Source organism: Patella vulgata, chromosome 1, assembly GCF_932274485.2.
Source record: "Patella vulgata chromosome 1, xgPatVulg1.2, whole genome shotgun sequence".
NCBI lineage: Eukaryota > Metazoa > Mollusca > Gastropoda > Patellidae > Patella > Patella vulgata.
The window spans coordinates 89,459,265-89,478,430 of NC_065879.2; the positions used below are offsets into that span (position 1 = coordinate 89,459,265).

The 19,166-nt window shown below is 39.4% G+C and overlaps 1 protein-coding gene across 1 annotated transcript; it reads left to right on the top strand.

Annotated features, from left to right (window-relative positions):
• Window positions 1-6,222: 6,222 nt before the first annotated feature.
• On the top strand, window positions 6,223-17,218 carry LOC126815956 (epidermal retinol dehydrogenase 2). Its single transcript, XM_050542096.2, has 6 exons — window positions 6,223-6,767; window positions 10,702-10,886; window positions 11,911-12,042; window positions 12,631-12,875; window positions 13,880-14,005; window positions 14,825-17,218. The coding sequence occupies exons 1-6, from the start codon at window positions 6,626-6,628 to the stop codon at window positions 14,910-14,912; spliced, it is 918 nt and encodes a 305-aa protein (XP_050398053.1). The 5' UTR covers window positions 6,223-6,625; the 3' UTR covers window positions 14,913-17,218.
• Window positions 17,219-19,166: the final 1,948 nt, after the last annotated feature.

Genomic DNA, 19,166 nt, shown 5'->3' on the forward strand with positions numbered 1-19,166 from the left:
TCTGATCTTTTGGTGTGTTATATTTTGGTCCACAAATTACGATGTGGGGGGGGGGGGGCGAATGGTTGAGTCAAGTGGCGTGGCGTCCAACCTCGGAGGGCCTGACAACAAGAAGTGTCTTACCCGAGGTCTCATAGCGTGCACGTGAAATGCATCTTGACAGTTGATATTTGAAATAAAAGTAGGCCATAGCGCAGCTGTCCGGGCAAAATTTCCCTCGTAGCACAGTGTATTAGTCTATGCCAGTCTTCATTAGCCCAGTCGGAGCAGAACAGTAGGACATTAAACACCATTTCATTTCATTTCGCTATAAAACCATTACACAATAAATGGGACGATTGAATCGACTTTAATCTAATATGACCTGGAGACATCTTCAGTGACGGATCCAAGTGGGATGTGTAAGGGTTAAGGGCTCCCTTAGCTGACCGTAAAAAATTTAAATTCTCTTATTACTGAATGCAGGTGGGATGTGTATAGGGGTCCAGGACTCCCTTACCTGACCATATAGAATTTACTAAATATTGAATCTAAGGAACGTGTAAATTTTATCATTTTTTTAAAATTAAATGTTATATTCGCGTGGGGTTTGGGGATCGAATGGTTTAATGTGTTGCCTCATAAGGTCTGTCATTGAGTCACCTGGCATGGTTTTGATTCCTCGCTTGTACGTGACGAGTAGGATCGCCTATCTAACCTCGTGGGTTTTCTCTGGGTCCACCCACTACTAAAGACCCCTACGCACAAGAGAATTATTGAAATATAACTGAAGCAGATGTTAGTCCCGAAACGACCTAGTTTGTGTCGAGTGGACATTAATCTCCTCTCTCTCTTTCTCTCTCTCTCTCTGAAATGTGATTTTATCACTTTAGACTGTCGAGGCCTTCTTACCTACAGTGATGCAACGTGATCATGGTCACGTGGTAAACATAGCTAGTTCTCTTTTTCTCCAGATACACCCCCCCCCCCCACCACAACCAAATATCGTGGGTCCGCCTCTGTACATCTTGCACCGTGGGTGAAGGTTATAATAGATAATGAGTAGATATGTCGTTCACACAGCAGGTCACGTGGTTTTATCTCGGTCAGTATATATCAACAGTCGTAGGTTGATAAAACACAAGACCAGCGATATATTATAGGTGAGTTTTAAATCAAACAACCACCATTTCAAATTTATATTATAAATATATATTTCGTATTACCTTATAATATAGCTCATTTCAAATTTATATTATAAATATATATTGCGTATTACCTTATAATATGGCTAGCTGTATTCAAATGGCATCCCCTCGTGGGTTTTCTTCGGGTTCTCCGGTTTCCCCCCACTGCTAAAGACCCCTACACGCAAGCGAATTATTGAAATAGTCCCGAAATGACCTATTATGTGTCGAGTGTACGTTAAACCCCATCTCTCTCTCTCTCTCTCTCTCTCTCTCTCTCTCTCTCTCTCAAATGGCGTCCACGTAATTGTGGAGCTCGAGTCTTCTGCTCAAACTGGCATTCTCAGATTTAAGTTAAGAATTTACTCAAAATTGTTCGCCTTATTTTAACTAAAATATAGTCATTTATAACACTTTTGTTGTTTTAATGTATCTAATACACCAATAAAAAAACATCATGCATGTGCAAAATTTTGTGTTTCTGGATCGAAGATATTTCTTATGAACAGTGATTGAAATTTGAGTAAATTCTTTACTTAAAGATACATTATGGGCGATTAGATAAAGAGCTTGCAGCTTTTACTATAATAGTTAAAAACTAGATAATGTAAAGGGAATTTGCTGAAAATTTCAGTCAAATTGAGCCCCACTCTGAACCGAGATTTTAGCGATTAAATTTTCGGTCTAGCCTCGATCATCATTACTAAGAACATACTCTCAATTATCCATTTCATGATTAAACTATGAATGGAAGTCGCATAGGAAATCGGAACCTAATCCAATAAACATCACAAGCTTATCGTCTGGATAAGTTAATAAATGTCTAATTAATAATTTAGATAACATTTCAGGCCTAAAGAATGACTTCTGCAATAGGCAGATTTAGCTCTTGCATAATGTATGTTTGAGTTTGAGAATGAAGTTTGAAATCAAGGCAAATTTCCGCCTACTGTGTACAAGGAGTTTTGATTTTTCGTCCCATCCGAACGACTAGTCGTTGTTCCTTTCCAGAACCCCCACCCTGCAATAATGGGAAATGAAATGAAATGAAATGGGGTTTAACGTCCTACTGTTCTGCTCCTAACCTGGGCTAATGAAGACGGGCATACGCCATACAGTGTGCTATGAGGGAAATTTTGCCCGGACAGCGGCACTACGGCCTACTCTTATATCGAATTCCAACTGCCAAGGGATCTTTTACGTGCACGCCAATGTGTACACGGGACCTCGGTTTTTCGTCCCATCCGAACGACTAGACAGCTTTCCTTGTCAGCCCCTCCGTCCTGCATCACTGACAAGGGAGAACCACGCCGGAAAATCTGGATGAACTTTCTCGACCAAATGCAGGGATCGAACACCCGACCTCCAGGCTAGCGAGCTAGCGTCTTACCCACTTAGCCACGTGATCCCCCCTGCAATAATGGGGAACAACCACGTTGAGTGATTGTGTATATCACAAGGCTATTGAATGAGGTGGAATGGGGTTTTACATCCCAGGCTTATACACTAATATGACAATAAGATCCTCCAGCTCGGTTTTAAGACAAACTGATTAAAATACAGATCTATATTTCGTTTCGTTTTTTTTATACTTTCGATGGCCTAAACTTCATGAAGATCTGACCAGTTGTACTGGAAGGTCGCGTCAGGGATCGCACCAGCAGCTTTTGACCCTATGACGTCAGACATTGATTAATCAATCAGCGTTGACGTTACCCACCGTTCCGTGCTAATTCCCCACGCCATCCAGAACGCAAGTTATATATAACAACTCTTCCAGATCCTAGTGTAGTACAGACAAATAAAACGAAATTTTGAACTATAAAAAACGAAACGACATTGGATCTGTTTTTCAATCAGAATGGTTCTAAGGCTATTTTGGAATTCTTACCGTGTATTTTTCACCAGGATTCTTCTTTGTTCGCAAAAAGGAATCGTTGCTTGTCACATCCAACACATATTTATAATATAATTCATGTAGAATTTACCGATACAAAAACACAAACAAGTTTCGTTTGAATCGATCCGCCATTATGAAACTGTCTTTAGTAAGAATGCGTTACTAAAGTAACTACCCGACAGTGTGCTACGAGAGAAAATTTGCCTTGACAGCGGCGCTATTGCCTACTTTTTTTTCAATTTTCAAATGTCACGTGATCTTTAACGTGCAGTCAGTTCTGCACACGGGCTCTCAATTTTCTGCCCCATCCGAACGATTAGTTATATATCAATATCCAACTGACAAGGTATCTTTAACGTGCAGTCAATGTTCCACACGGGATCCAAATTTTTTCGTCCCATCCGAACAACTAGGCGCACACCGACCTGCATCACAGACAAGGGTAAATCTGACTGAAAAATCCCGAGGAACTTTCTCAATACTGGACGAAAAGGGTCTTTGTCACTAAATATCTTTTGGTCTCTCATAACACACTTCCCCTTGTCAGTGATGCAGGATGGAGGGTCTGGCAAGGACAGCTATCTAGTTGCTCGGATGGAACGAACAACCGAGTTTCCGTGTATACATTAGAATGCACGTAAAAGCTCCCTTGGCAGTTGGAATTCGATATAAGAGTAAGCCATAGTGCCGCTGCCCGGGCAAACTTTCCCTCATCGCCCCCTGTATGGCGTACGTCCGTCTTCATTAGCCCAGTCGGAGCAGAACTGTAGGACGTTAAACACTATTTCATTTCATTTCATTTTCTCATAACACACTGTATGGTGTACACTCGTCTTAATCAGCCCGGGGCGTTGGATGGCTGAATGGTTAGCGTGAGCGCGCTGTATTATAGGTTCTGTCATTGAATCAACTAGCGTGGTTTCGATTCCCCGGTTGTACGTGACAAGGAGTAGGGTCGCCTATCCAACCTCGTGGGTTTTCCCCGGGTCCTCCGGTTTCCTCCCACTGCTAAAGACCCCTACGCGCAAGCGAATTATTGAAAAACCGAGGTCCCGTGTATACATTAGAATGCACGTAAAAGATTCCTTGGCAGTTGGAATTCGATATACGAGTAAGCCATAGTGCCGCTGCCCGGGCAAACTTTCCCTCATAGCACCCTGTATGCCGTACGTCCGTCTTCATTAGCCCAGTCGGAGTAGAACAGTAGGACGTTAAACCCCATTTCATTTCATTTCATTTTCTCATAACACACTGTATGGTGTACACTCGTCTTAATCCAACTTTGTGGATTTTCTCCGGGTCCTCCGATTTCCTCCCAATGCTAAAGACCCCTACGCGCAAGCGAATTATTGAAATTAAATTGAACCATATGTTAGTCCCGAAATGACCTATAGTGGACGTTAAACGCCATCTCTCTCTCTCCTTCTCTCTCTCTCTCTCTCTCTCTCTCTCTCTCTCTCTCTCTCTTTATTAGCCCAGTGGGAAAAGAACAGTAGGACGTTAAACCCCAATTCAAACGGAATGAAATAAAATGAACTGAAATAAAGTTTAACGGCTAATGAAGACGGTCGTACGCTATACAAGGTGCTATGAGGGAAATTTTGCCCGGATAGCGGCCTATACTCTTAAATCAAATTCCAACTGTCATGAGTTCTTTTACGTGCACGCCAATGTGTACATGGTACCTCGGTTTTCTGTCCCATCCGAACGACTAGACAACTGTCTTTGTCAGGCCCCTCTGTCCAGCCCCACTGATAACCCCAAGGAAAACCGGAGGTGAACCCGGGACCCCCAGACTCGAGAGCCAATGTCTTTCTCACTGAGCCATCGCGGCTCCTTGACAGACAAACAACATGACCCTTTGTTTATTTTAGAAACGAAATCGGTGAAGGTCGTAAAATTAGCCCTATATTTACGACATCATAACAAATTGCCACAAGGTACAAATTTCATGTAAACACAATTACTGAATTTTGTCGAGGATATTCTCGTCGTTATCAATCTCGCTTCCGTAACCATAAAACCATCTCTTGCGTTAATGTTCAATCATTAACTGCCCATTAAGAGAGAAATGAAATGGGGTTTAACGTCCTACTGTTCTGCTCTTATGCTGGGCTAATGAAGACGGGCATACGCCATACAGTGTACTATGAGGGAAATTTTGCCCGGGCAGCGGCACTATCGCCTACTCTTATATCGAATTCCAACTGCCAAGGGATCTTTTACGTGCATTCTAATGTATATACGGGACCTCAGTTTTTCGTCTCATCCGAAGGACTAGACAGCTGTCCTTGTCAGGCCCTCCGTCCTGCATCACTGACAAGGGGGAACCACGCCGGAAAACCATTAAGAGAGAGAGAGAGTACCATCGACTCGACGCATATAATTTCGGGACTATCATATGATAGTTCGCTTGTGCGTAGGGGTCGGAGAAAACCCACGAGGTTGGACAGGCGACTCTACTCCTTCTCACGTACAAGCGCGGGGAATCGAAACCATGCCACTTGATTTATTGAAAGACCTTCTGATCCAACACGCACGCGATAACTATTCGAACACCCCCTACCCCACCCCACCTGGTTAGATCTAATTGATATGGCCAACTTCAAGTTTGGTCAAAGGACACGAGATGTAAACAGGTTCTAGCGTTACCCAAGCCTAGCCTTAACCCTGGACCTAGCCCTAATGCTTACCCTAACTCTAACCTACAAGTTCGCCAACAATCACGTGCCTTAGCCTTATTTAAATCTCAGCCACCTTGACGAAAATTGAGCTAGTCTTAACAAATAGATTTAGCCCCCACCTCTTTGTCTGTGGTGCATGGTTTAGGGCAATCTAGTCGTTCGAATGGCACGAAAAACCGAGGTCTCGTGTACACATTGAAGCGCATTTAAAAGATCCCTTGGTAGTTGGAATTCGATATAAGAGTAGACCGGGCAAAATTTCCCCCAAAGTACACTGTATCGCGCATGCCCATCTCCATTAGCCTAGACGAAGCAGAACAGTAGGACGTTAAATCCCATTTCATTTCGTTTTTTTTTTAATAGTTTACCTCTTTTTTTCCTTTTTTTTTTCTTTTTTTTTTCAGAATATCAGAATATTGTTAGAGTTCAACCAGTGAATGGATGGAAAAGAAATCTGGAGATTAATTTAAACTAATGAAATAGTGCGTTATTCGAGTATACTATTTAAACTAATGAAATAGTGCGTTACTCGTGTAGGCTATTTAAACTAATGAAATAATGCGTTATTCGTGTATACCATATTACTGTTGTGAATGAAATAGTGCGTTACTCGTTTATACTATTAATATTATTATACTGTTGTAAATGAACTAGTGTGTTATTCGTGTATACTATTAATATTATTACTGTTGTTAATGAAATAGTGCGTTACTCGTGTATATTATTAGTATAATTACAGTAATAAATGAATAGCGCGTTACTCGTGTAGACTATTAATATCAAATCAATGTAACATATGCGAATATTATCCCTGAATAAATTCAATAAATAACAACTAGGAAGTTTGTAGTAGCGAGGACAGGAAGAGAGCAGCCATGTTGAATTTAGTGTTAGAGAGTCTACAGGTGTTATGTTTGGTGTTTTATTATTGGTTGGAGGGTATTTATTTCTCGATTATACCAGCCAGTGTTCGCGGTAAAGATGTGTCTGGAGAAACAGTTCTTATTACTGGAGCAGGTGCGTATTTTTACACACAATAACCTTAATTACAAGGGAGTCGCGGTGGCTAAGTGGGTAAGACGCTGGCTCGCTAGCCTGGAGGTCGCATTTTCGATCCCTGCATTGGCCGAGAAAGTTCATAGGGATTTTCCGACATGATTTCCCCTTGTCAGTGATGCAGGACGCAGGGCCTGGCAAGGACAGCTGCCTAGCCGTTCGGATGGCGTGCACGTAAAGGATCCCTTGGCAGTTGGAATTCGATGTAAAAGTAGGCCATAGTGCCGCTGCCCGGGCAAAATTTCCCTCATAGCTCACTGTATGGCGTATGCTCGTCTTCATTAGCCCGGTATGGTAGCATAACAGTAGGACGTTAAACTCTATTTCATTTCATTTCATTTCAACTTAATTGCACGTTATTCTCGTGGGTCCGGAATTAAGTTTCACGTTATTCCCATGGGTCCGGACCTAATGTGCACGTTATACTCCTGGGTTCGGAACTAAATTGCAAGTTATACCCATTGGCCTGAATAGACATCTGTCACTGAAGCGGGGACCTTCCATACCAGACGCGTGGCCTGGGTCTTCTGCTGCTCTTGCAGAGTATAGTCTTTCTCCTACATTCAACGAACAAATCCAGGAAGCATTGACGTGGTTTTGACTCCTAAATGAGCGGGAACCACCTTGGCTAAGTGGGTAAGACGCTGGCTCGCTAGCCTGGAGGTCGCGTGTTCGATCCCTGCATTGGCCGAGAAAGTTCATCCAGATTGTCCTGCGTGGTTTCTCCTTGTCAGTTGTGCAGGACGGAGGTCTTGTCTAGTCGTTCGGATGAAGAAAAACTAAGGTCCGACGTATATTGCAGTGCACGTAAAAGATACCCTGGCAGTTGGAATTCAATATAAGAGTAAGCCATAGTGCCGCTGCCCGGGCAAAATTTCCCTCATAGCACACTGCATGGCGTATGCCCGTCTTTATTAGACCGGTATGGAAGCAGAACAGTATAAGGACGTTAAACCCCATTTCATTTCATTTCATCTTTGTCTCAGAGCTACTAATTTTATAAAATTCTAATTCTTTATTCAGTTACTTTGAGGCAATATGCCTACAGTATCAAAAACATACATGATATTTGTACAAACAATATAATTTACAAAATAATTCGATATAAATTAATATGTATATATAATTATCTTTATGCAGAGCATTATCAAAGAGCACTATGGTTGCAGGATTTCTGATCTTAGTTCCATCGCCTTACATATATAAATGGACAGAGAACGAACTATGCTTGAGTCTTGACATTTAAACAATTTGATAGCGTTTTCTTCGGTAGGGTGTTTTGTTAGCCATGTGGGTAGGAAATTGGCTCTAAGATCTTTAAGTATAGGACAGAATAATATAAAATGTAGTTCGTTTCCTAATTGTTTCCTGTTACAAATTGAACATATTTTATCAAATTCTCTGAACCCTCCTTAAAGACAACGGTAACCAAGAACCCCACGTCGAACTTGACGTTGCCTGAACGGTTGATCCGTTATAAATATGAAATGAAATGGGGTTTAACGTCCTACTGTTCTGCTCCGATTGGGATAAATGAATGAAGACGGGATTCGTTATAAGGATTTGAAGAATCCGGAAGTGATTCAAAAAATGGCAATCAGTTATTGTTACCGACTATAGTAGAACTATGACAGGATTCTGTGTCACTCGGTTACAATTGTGTCAATCCGGCTTGTTCCGGACGGACAATTGAGCACTTTAATTTCTCAACCAAGATTGTTATGTTTGGCTACGTCATAATTTCGCTCAGATAGGCTAACCGAACTGAATTCGGTGTCGCCCGAGTGTCGTGCCTTCAATATAATAAGCAACGTTGCACTGTTAGAAAAAATCTGGTAAATTTACATGAAAATTACTGGCAGCAAAAGTTGCCAGTAAATTTACTGTAAATAAACATTCAGCTGTAATATTACAGAGTTTCTGTAATTTGACTTTGTGTGTAACTTTACCTGAAATCAGTAAATAGAAAATAACTATGAGTTTGTTTTTTAACTTTGGCCTGTAAATTCACCGCAACACAGTAAATGAACGGTTACCGTAAGTTTGTTTTTTAACTTCCAAATGTAAATTTACCTAAAAGCAGTAAATGAAAAATTACAGACAAATGTTAAAAAAAAACCACAATGACTAACTTCCGCTTACCCTCCCACCTTTTTTTTTTTTAAGTAAACAACAATTTCCCCGAAAGAGAAATAAAATCTCAACTGAATAAGAGGCTTAAATTTAAAACCCCGCTTGTTGCGTACCGAAAACATAATACTAATCCTGTTTGGTAGATTAGTCATGTAAGCCAACACAGGTTGAAACCGCCGCTCGTCAGTGATTGCGGCGGTTCCATGCTTTCAGATGTCAGCTTGCGGTACTGTCTATTGCAGGCATTGAAACTGCTTTAGAGACAGTACAGCTAACACTGGCCAATCGGTTTAATTAACCGTCTTCAAGTGAGCTTGATAACGAGATAATACAACCTATGGCCGGAAAGTCAAAACATTTTTTTATACATTTATGAACATACTTACAATCTGATTAGTGTACGATGAATAATAATACACGTTATAGATCGTATAAATAAAGGAAATTAGATATACATAACATGCAATATACCAAATTTCACAAAATGTGATTGTCCATATTATGGTTAATAAATTAGAATGAGTACTATTAGAAGATAAGTATTAGGAATGGTTCGTTGCCATGGAATACTAAAATAAAATAAGAGACAGTAAATTTACCAATAAGTAAATTTACAAAATAATGTGAATAAACGTAAATCTGTAAAATTACCTTCTGGCTTTGCTATTTTCAGTTCAATATTGAAATTCTATATATGTAAGTATGTATTTTTACGGGGTTTATTGTGCCTTTGATTTCATCAAAGTTTATTGTAAAAAAGAAAGAAACTTGGTAAAAATACATCATTTTGGTAAATATTCCTAACATTTTATGGTAAAAACAAATACTTTTATTGATGTAATTTTACTTATGTTTCTAACTTGAAAGTTTACAAAATAATGTGAGCAAACGTAAAATCTGTAAAATTGCATGCTAAGAGACAATAAATTTACCGAATACGATAACTACCAATAGGTTAATCATAAATTATGCAAGAGCTAAATCGGCCTATTGCAGGTCTTTCTTTAGACCTGATATGTTATATAAACTATGAATTAGACATTAACATGAAAAGACCATAAACAACTCTTGATGCCATCTTATGTGTGGGATTTTCACTGGATTTGAGTCCGATCTGGGGCTCAACACTCATTGGTGATTAAATTCAAAAATGGATAATCGAGACTATGTTTTTTTATCGTACCGACTTTAGTAATGGTGTCCGATGCAAGGCCTAAAATTCAATCGCTAATGTCTCGGTTCAGAGTGGAGCAATTTGACAGAGACTTTCAGCATATCCCCTTTACATTATCTAGTTTTTAACTATTATAATGAGAACTGTTGTAATTTTACTTTTATTCTAACCTAAAAGTAAATTTACAAAAAAAATGTGAATAAACGTAAGATCTGTAAAATTACATGCTTGCTTATTTATTTTCAGTTCAGTTTGTAAATATTACGTATGTAAGAATGTATTTTTACTGATTTTGAATGTGTCTTGGATTTCATCACCGTTTATTGTAAAAAAGACACGAAACTCGGTAAACATACACGAAACTCCGTAAAAATACGCCAGACTTGGTAAAACTACTAAATTGTGGAAAATATACCGACAATTAAGGTACAAAAACTACTTGTACTACTGTAATTTTACATAAATTTCTAACAGTGTGGAGATAAAATGACTTTCCAGCACGCTGTTCGGTCAAAATTTCTGTATGGCGTTCGATCGCTCGTCTTCAGACAAGTAGGCCGTTAAACCCCCATATCATTTGTTTTCCAGCTAGTGGTATTGGTCGTCTGTTAGCCAAAAGATTCGCAAACTTGGGATGTCGTTTAATATTATGGGATATAAACAAAGAAGCCAATGAAAAAACAGCTAAAGAAATACGAAAACAAGGAGTAACAGTTCGAACGTATCGGGTTGATTTGTCCAATCAGAAAGATATTTACGCAACAGCTGATAAGGTGAGAAAACGGCGCCAAACATTTGTTTGATAAGGCCAACTTCAAGTTTGGTCAAAGGTCACGAGATGTATGTAATCGGGTCATTATGGCTAAATCTATTTGTTAAGGCCAGCTCAATTTCTGTCAAGGTCCCTGACATGTAAATAAGGTTAGGACACGTGACTGTTGGCGAAAATTTAGCTGGCCTTAACAAATAGATTTAGCCATCTAATCCAGATGGGCTTCTGATATCCAATATTTAAGACAAAATGAACATTTTAAAATTGGCACACGGATCGCGTGTCAGAATGCTTTCGAGTGCCATTTGTGAAGCGACACGATGAACGAGGCTAAACATACCACAGGGGAGAGTACTACTGGTGTAGACTGGAATAACCAGACGCCAAAGACTACCATTCAATTCGGATTCCTCGCGTATTTCTCTGAAAATAACTGATAAGAATTACAGTAAAAACAGAAACGATTGAATTTAAATCAGTTTATATACATTCATCATACATTATTATCGTTGCGACCCATTTGTGTCCATTTCTAGGTGTCAAAGAATAGCGATGTTAACTATTCTGGGATAATTTTGACTTTCTAGTTACCATGGAAATCGTTATACCGTGTTTTATGTGTAAATTCCTTTAGGTATAAATCTGATTAAAACACAAATCCTATTTCGTTTCGTTTTTTATAGTTCAAAATTTCGTTTTACTTGTCTTTACTACACTAGGATCTGGAAGAGTTGTTATATAACCCGCGTTTTTGTTGATGTGAGGGATTAGCCAATGAAACGGTCTATTGCAGCGTGTTTTTGGTGTGTGATGCACGGAACTGTGGGTATCCTAATAGAAACATCAACGCTGATTGGTTAATCAAATTCTGACGTCTTAAGGTCAACAGCCGCTCGCATGACCCCTGACGCGACCTCCCACTACAACTACTCAGATCTTCATGTAGTGTAGGCCATCGAAAGTATAAAAAAAAGAAACGAAATATAAATCTGTATTTTAATCAAATTGTTTATGTATTATTACAGGTGCGAACAGAAGTGGGTCAAGTGGATATATTGGTTAATAATGCTGGAATTGTTACTGGTAAAAAGTTTCTCGAATGCTCGGACGAAATGGTGCGAAAAACAATGGACGTTAACGTCATGGCACACTTCTGGGTAAACTTTTATTGTTCATATTGGGCAGCGTAGCGAGTCAAAACGGGGGTCGGGGGAGGGGGTGGAGGACTTGTGCGAGACACAATTTTTAATGAAATGGGGTTTAACGTCCTACTCTTCTGCACTGACTAAGCTGTGGGGGCCATTTTGCCCGGACAGCGGCACTGTTACCTACTCTTTCATCGAATTACACGGTACCTCGATTTTTTTTTCGTCCCATCCGAAAGACTAGATACAATTTTTAAACCAATGAACAGATATTTGCAAATTACTGGGATTATATTATTTATAAAATTATGATAGGTGTCAGGAGGGCACGCGAATTGGATCATAAGGCATGACATTGTATATAGTGGCGTGGTTTCGATTCCCCGCTTGTACGAGAAGGAGTGGGGTCGCCTGTCTATCCTCGTAAGTTTTTTTCCGTTTCCTCCCACTGCTAAAGACCCTTACGCGCTAGCGAATTATTGAAATAAAACTGAACCATATGTTAGTCCCGAAATGGCATAGTTTATGTCGAGTGGACGTTAAACCCCATTTCTCTCTATATATATATATAAGCTATGCAGTGTTATTTTATCACTTTAGACTGTCAAGGCCTTCTTACCAACAATGATGAAACGTGATCATGGTCACGTGATAAACATAGCCAGTTCTGCGGGTTTGATAGGTGTGACTGGATTGGCTGATTATTGTGCTAGCAAGTTTGCAGTTGTCGGTTTTAACGAATCGTTACAGTTTGAACTGGACAGTTTAGGGAAGACGGGTGTTCATACAACAGTTATCTGCCCTTACCTGGTAAACACCGGCATGTTTGAAGGCTGCCAAGCAAAGTAAGCTTTTGGGAATTTCCTTTGTTTTCAACGGGAAGCATTTATGAGTCAACATGATGTCATTTTGGAATTTCCTTTGCTTTCAAATTGTTTAGGCTTATATGAGTTTTTGTGTCGATATGATAATATTCGCTGTTTATATTCGTCCAGGGGGGTAAGATGGCCGAATGGTTAGCGCGTGTGCGTTGTATCATAAGGTCTACCATTGAGTCATCTGACGTGGTTTCGATTCTCCGGTTGTACGTGACAAGGAGTAGGGTCTCCTGTTCTCTGGGTCCTTCGGTTTTCTCCCACTGCTAAAGACCCCTACGCGCATGCGAATTATTGAAATAAAATTGGACCATATGTTAGTCCTGGTGTCGAGTGGACGTTAAACCCCATTTCTCTCTTTCTCTCTTTATATTCGTCCAACATCGGTTTCTTATGCCGAAGTGGGGGGGGGGGCAAAATGGTTAACCGGTGCGCGCTGTATCATAAGGTCTGTCATTGAGTCAGCTGGCGGGGTTTCGATTCCCGGTTGTACGTGACAGCCCAGTTTAGGACCAGAACAGTAGGACGTTAAACCCCAGTTCATTTTATTTCGTGACAAGGAGTAGGGTCGCCTGTCCAACCTCGTAAGTTTTCTCTGGGTCCTCCGGTTTTCTCCCACTTCTAAAGACCCCTACGACCAAGCGAATTATTGAAATAAAATTGCACAATGTGTTAGTCCCGAAATGACCTAGTCTGTGTCGAATGGACGTTAAACCCCATATCTCTCTCACTCTCTCTCTCTCTCTCTCTCTCTCTTAACTTAGTCGAGGGATGTTTTTATAAATTAAAAAATAAATATTGTTTCTTTATGCATGTTCTCTCTCTCTCTCTCTCTCTCTCTCTTAACTTAGTCGAGGGATGTTTTTATAAATTAAAAAATAAATATTGTTTCTTTATGCATGTTCTCCTAAACGATTTATTTGATGTAAATTAGCGTTGGGATGTTTAAACGATAAATATTATTTTATGCGCAGGTTTCCGTGGATTTTACCTATGTTATTACCGGAAGAGGTCGCTGATGGAATCATTGAAGCCTTCTTATGTAATCAACGGGTGGTTTACCTACCCAAAATACTTTATTTCTTTCTGGCGCTTAAAGGGTAAGTTTCTAAAATACTTTCTTTCAAGAGTAAGTTTCTAAAATACTTTATTTCTGTCTGGCGCTTACAGGGTAAGTTTCTGAAATTCTTTATTTCTTTCTGACACTTAAAGGGTAAGTTTCTAAAATACTTTCTTTCTTTTTGACACGTAAAGGGTAAGTTTCTAAAATATTTTATTTCTGTCTGACGCTTAAAGTGTAAGTTTCTAAAATACTTTATTTCTTTCTGACGCTTAAAGGGTAAGTTTCTAAAATACTTTATTTATTTTTGGCGCTTAAAGGGTGTGTTTCTAAAATATTTTATTTCTTACTGACGCTTTAAGGGTAAATTTCTAGACCCGGAGAAAACCCACGAGGTTGGACAAGCGATCCTACTCCTTGTAACGTACAACCGGGGAATTGAAACCACGCCAGTTAACTCAATGACAGACCTTATGATACGCACTAACAATTCGGTCATCCAACCACTAAAAATCTGTAGCTCTGAAACAATATTTCTGCTCATTTATTAGCTTACATAGAGCGCGCAGTGGGGCCAAAACCACGCCAATGCTTCGCGTGTTTGTTGAGCGGTAGACACATTAGCCGAATCAATCGGCGCCGAATTGCATGCGAATTCATTCGGCGGAATGCGTGGACACACCATGACGCATGCCTGTCTTCATTAGCCTAGTAGGTGCAGAACAGTAAGACGTTAACCCCGATTTCATTTCATTTCTTCCCCAGGATTGTAATTCGGTGAAGTGTAGGCCGAAACGCCACAACCCTGACAAAATATCCTTCAAATTACAACAAACTAATTGATTGTTTATATTTTCAGGATTTTACCAACTAAATGTCTGTTTTTGATTTGTAATTTTATGGGTGCCAACAGTATGATGGATACATTTAAAGGCAGAACAAAATAAATTATCAGAAAAAGGCTGGATTTTATCTCCAGTTAAGCACAGGGACTAGTACAGCACATGGACCAGTAACGCACAGGGACTAGTAGAGGAATTTACTTAATGTCTGTTTTTGATTTGTAATTTTATGGGTGCTAACACTATGACGGATACATTTAAAGGTCGAACAAAATAAACTATCAGAAAAAGGCTGTATCTAGTAAAGCACAGGGGCTAGTAAAGCGATTTACAGCACAGAGAAATATTGACACAAAAAAATGTAAATGTATGTGCTTGCTTCCTCATCCTTGCAAAAACTAGGATTATTCCGTATGCGAAGCTGGCTTCACGAGGATGTTACCTCATATAATTTGGATCTTGCCAGTAGTGACAGTTGTCGTAAATAAAAGAGAAGTAAGCAGAAACAATGTGTTGCCCCTCCATCCTCATGAAGGTCTTCCAAATTGTTCTCGTGGTCTTAGTTATTTGACCAGGACCCGAGTTCACAAAGCATTCTCAGACTTAAACATACATTATGCAAGAGCTAAATCTGCCTATTGCAGGTCTATTTAGGCCTGAAATGTTATCTAATTTATTACCTAGACATTAATTAACTTATCCTAAAGCCATAATCAACTCTCGATGGCATCGTATTTCTTCGCTCGCAATAGAGTAATTTGAATGAAATTTTCAAATTATTCATTTTACATTATCTATTTTTGAACTATTATAGCAAGAATGGCTAGCTCTTTATCTAAATCTTACATAATATATCTTTAAGTTAAGAATTTACTCAAAATTGTGCACCTTATTGTAACTAAAATATAGCCCTTTATAAAACTTTTGTCGTTTTAATGTATCAAATACATCAATAAGAAACTATGTGCAAAGTTTTGTGTTTCTGGATCAGAAATATTTCTCATAAACATTGATTGAAAGTTGAGTAAATTCTTAACTTAAGTCCGAGAATGCTTTGTAATTCGGGGCCTGATATTTAAAGTTGTAAGTGGGCCCCAGCATAAAATCATTATCGACCCACACCAGATTACGATTTGGGAACATTCTAGTTTGTGCTCTCTCTCTCTCCCTCTCTCTCTCTCTCTCTCTCTCTCTTCCCCCACACATAGATATGAATTGATGTTTCTTGGTGCTGTAAATTGTTATAAATCCTATTTAATATCAACACAGAGCCAAAGTCACTTTTTACTTGTAGCTCTGATAAAAGTAACCTTGCTAATATAAGGCCGCGGAAGTATCAGATTGCGCAGAGCAGAGCAGTCAGCGCAAACTGGCCACAGCCGCCTTGAACTGCAAATTTATTTTTAAATCCCTATCATTTAGATTCAGTTTTATATTTAAAATGTAGGTGTATCAAATTAAACAAGTTTTGAAATTTAGATTACTTTTATCAGAGCTGAGGTAACACAAATGGCGCTGTGTACACTGTACATATAGTTTTAGGGTGAGATCTATTTATTAAGGCCATCTTCAGATTTTTTCAAAGATCACGAGATGTAAACAGAGTTAACGCTAACCCAAACCCTGGACCTAGCCCCAACCCTTACCCAAAAATCACGTGCCCTAACCTTATTTACATCTCAGCGACCTTGACGAAATCTTGAGTAGGCCTTAAGAAACACATCTAGCCATTGTTTTAGCTATGTAAACTCTTGTCTGGTAAACGGTCAACTTGGTGCTCAGTTATTGTATATATTATGTGATACCGGTGATGTACATTATTAATAACCATTACAACAGGATTGATGCCATGACAACGGTATCGGTACCTGTGACAAACAACGGTATTAATACCTGCGACAAACAATAGTATTAATACCCATGACAACATTACCAATACCCATGACAACGGTATTAATACCCGCGACAACAGTACTAATAGCCGCGACCAATCTGATTAAAATCCATATCTATTTTTCGTTTAGGTTTATTATACTTTCGATAGCCTACACTACACGGAGATCTGACTAGTTGTACTGGGAGGTCGCGTCAGGGGACATTCGAGCGGCTTTTGACCTTATGACGTCAGACATTTATTAATCAATCAGCGTTGACGTTTCTAGGGCTTTACCAACAGTTTCGAGCAGACCGTTCCATTGGCTAACTCCTCACATCAACTAGATCCTAGTGTTGTGAAGACAGTAAAACGAAATTTTAAACTATAAAAAACGAAACGAAATAACATCTGTGGTTTAATCAGATTGTCCGGCGACAACACTTTTAATATCCGCGACACCACCATAATAAGATGTAATAATTATTTATTGATTTCACTGTACATAAAATTGATTTTAATAAAGTTTTATACCCCCCCCCCCTCTCATATTTAATATAACGTGGGGTTTTATGCATCCCCTCCCCCTCTCATATTTAACATAACGTAGGGTTTTATAAACCCTCCCCCTCTCATTTTTAATATAACGTAGGGTTTTATACACCCTCCCTCTCTCATATTTAATATAACGTAGGGTTTTATACACCCTCCCCCTCTCATATTTAATATAACGTAGGGGTTTATACCCCCCCCCCCCTCTCATTTAATATAACGTAGGGTTTTATACACCCTCCCCCTCTCATATTTAATATAACGTGGAGTTTTATACACCCTCCCCTTCATATTTAATATAACGTGAGGTTTTATACACCTCCCCCTCTCATATTTAATATAACGTGAGGTTTTATATCCCCCTCCCCCTCTCATATCTAATATAACGTGGGGTTTTATACACCTCCCCCTCTCATATTTAATATAACGTGAGGTTTTATATCCCCCTCCCCCTCTCATATCTAATATAACGTGGGGTTTTATACACCTCCCCCTCTCATATTTAATATAACGTAGTGTTTTATACCCGCCTCCCACTCTCATATTTGATATAACGTGGGGTTTTATACACACACACCCCTCTTATATATGTATTTAACAAAACGTAGAGTTTTATACACCCTCCTCCTCTCATATTTAATATAACGAGGAGTTTTATACAACCTCCCCCTCTCATATTTAATATAACGAGGGGTTTTATACCCCCTCCCCCGTCTCATATTTAATATCACGTCGGGTTTTATAAACACTCCCCCTCTCATATTTAATATCACGTCGGGTTTTATAAACCCTCCCCCTCTCATTTAATATCACGTGGGGTTTTATACACCCTCCCCCTCTCATATTTGATATAACGTGGGGTTTTATATGCACACACCCCTCTCATACATGTATTTAACAAAACGTAGAGTTTTATACACCCTCCTCCTCTCATATTTAATATAACGTGGGGTTTTATACCCCACCCCCCTCTCATTTAATATCACGTCGGGTTTTATACCCCTTCACCCACTCATATTTAGTATAACGTAGGGTTTTATACACCCTCCTCCTCTCATATTTAATATAACGTGGGGTTTTATAAACCCTCCCCCTCTCATATTTAATATAACGTGGGGTTTTATACCCCCTCCCCCTCTCATATTTAATATCACGTCGGGTTTTATAACCCCCCCCCTCTCATATTTAATATAACGTAGGGTTTTATACACCCCCTCCCCCTCTCATATTTAATATAACGTGGGGTTTTATAAACCCTCCCCGTCTCATTTAATATCAAGTCGGGTTTTATATCCCCTTCTCATATTTAATATAACGTGGAGTTTTATATTCCCCTTCCCCTCTCATATTTAATATAACGTGGAGTTTTATACACTCTCCCCCCTCATTTAATATCACGTCGGGTTTTATACCCCCTTTCATATGAAATTAAATGAAATGGGGTTTAACGTCCTGCTGTTTTGCTCCGACTCGGCAAACGCCATACAGTGTGCTATGAGGGAAATTTTGCCCGGGCAGCGGCACTATGGTCTACTCTTATATTGAATTCCAACTGCCAAGGGATCTTTTACGTACATGTCAATGTATACACGGGACCTCGGTTTTTTCGCATCATCCGATCCGAACGACTAGACAGTTGTCCTTGTCAGGTCTTCCGTTCTGCACCACTGACAAGGGGAAACCACGTCGGAAAATCCCAATGAACTTTCTCGGCCCTTTCATATGGTAAATAGCCTTTCCTACTTAATGTGTTAAAGTGATATCCTGGATTAAATCCCAAAACGGGACGGAGATTACCGGTATTTATCGAATGAATGTCGATTTTAAAACTAATTATAAAGACAGAACAGCTGCGATCTGGATAATAAAAGCTATTAGATCTGTCTGTCAGTATGTATTTAATTAACAACGATTATCCAGTAATCTCATGTTAA

Excerpts from the sequence above, each read along its gene's own strand:
- LOC126815956 (XM_050542096.2), top strand. The coding sequence starts at position 6,626 with ATGTTGAATTTAGTGTTAGAGAGTCTACAGGTGTTATGTTTGGTGTTT. Across the intron at positions 10,887-11,910 it reads TTTACGCAACAGCTGATAAG|GTGCGAACAGAAGTGGGTCA; the intron begins GTGAGAAAACGG and ends GTATTATTACAG. Across the intron at positions 12,043-12,630 it reads ACGTCATGGCACACTTCTGG|ACTGTCAAGGCCTTCTTACC; the intron begins GTAAACTTTTAT and ends TTATCACTTTAG.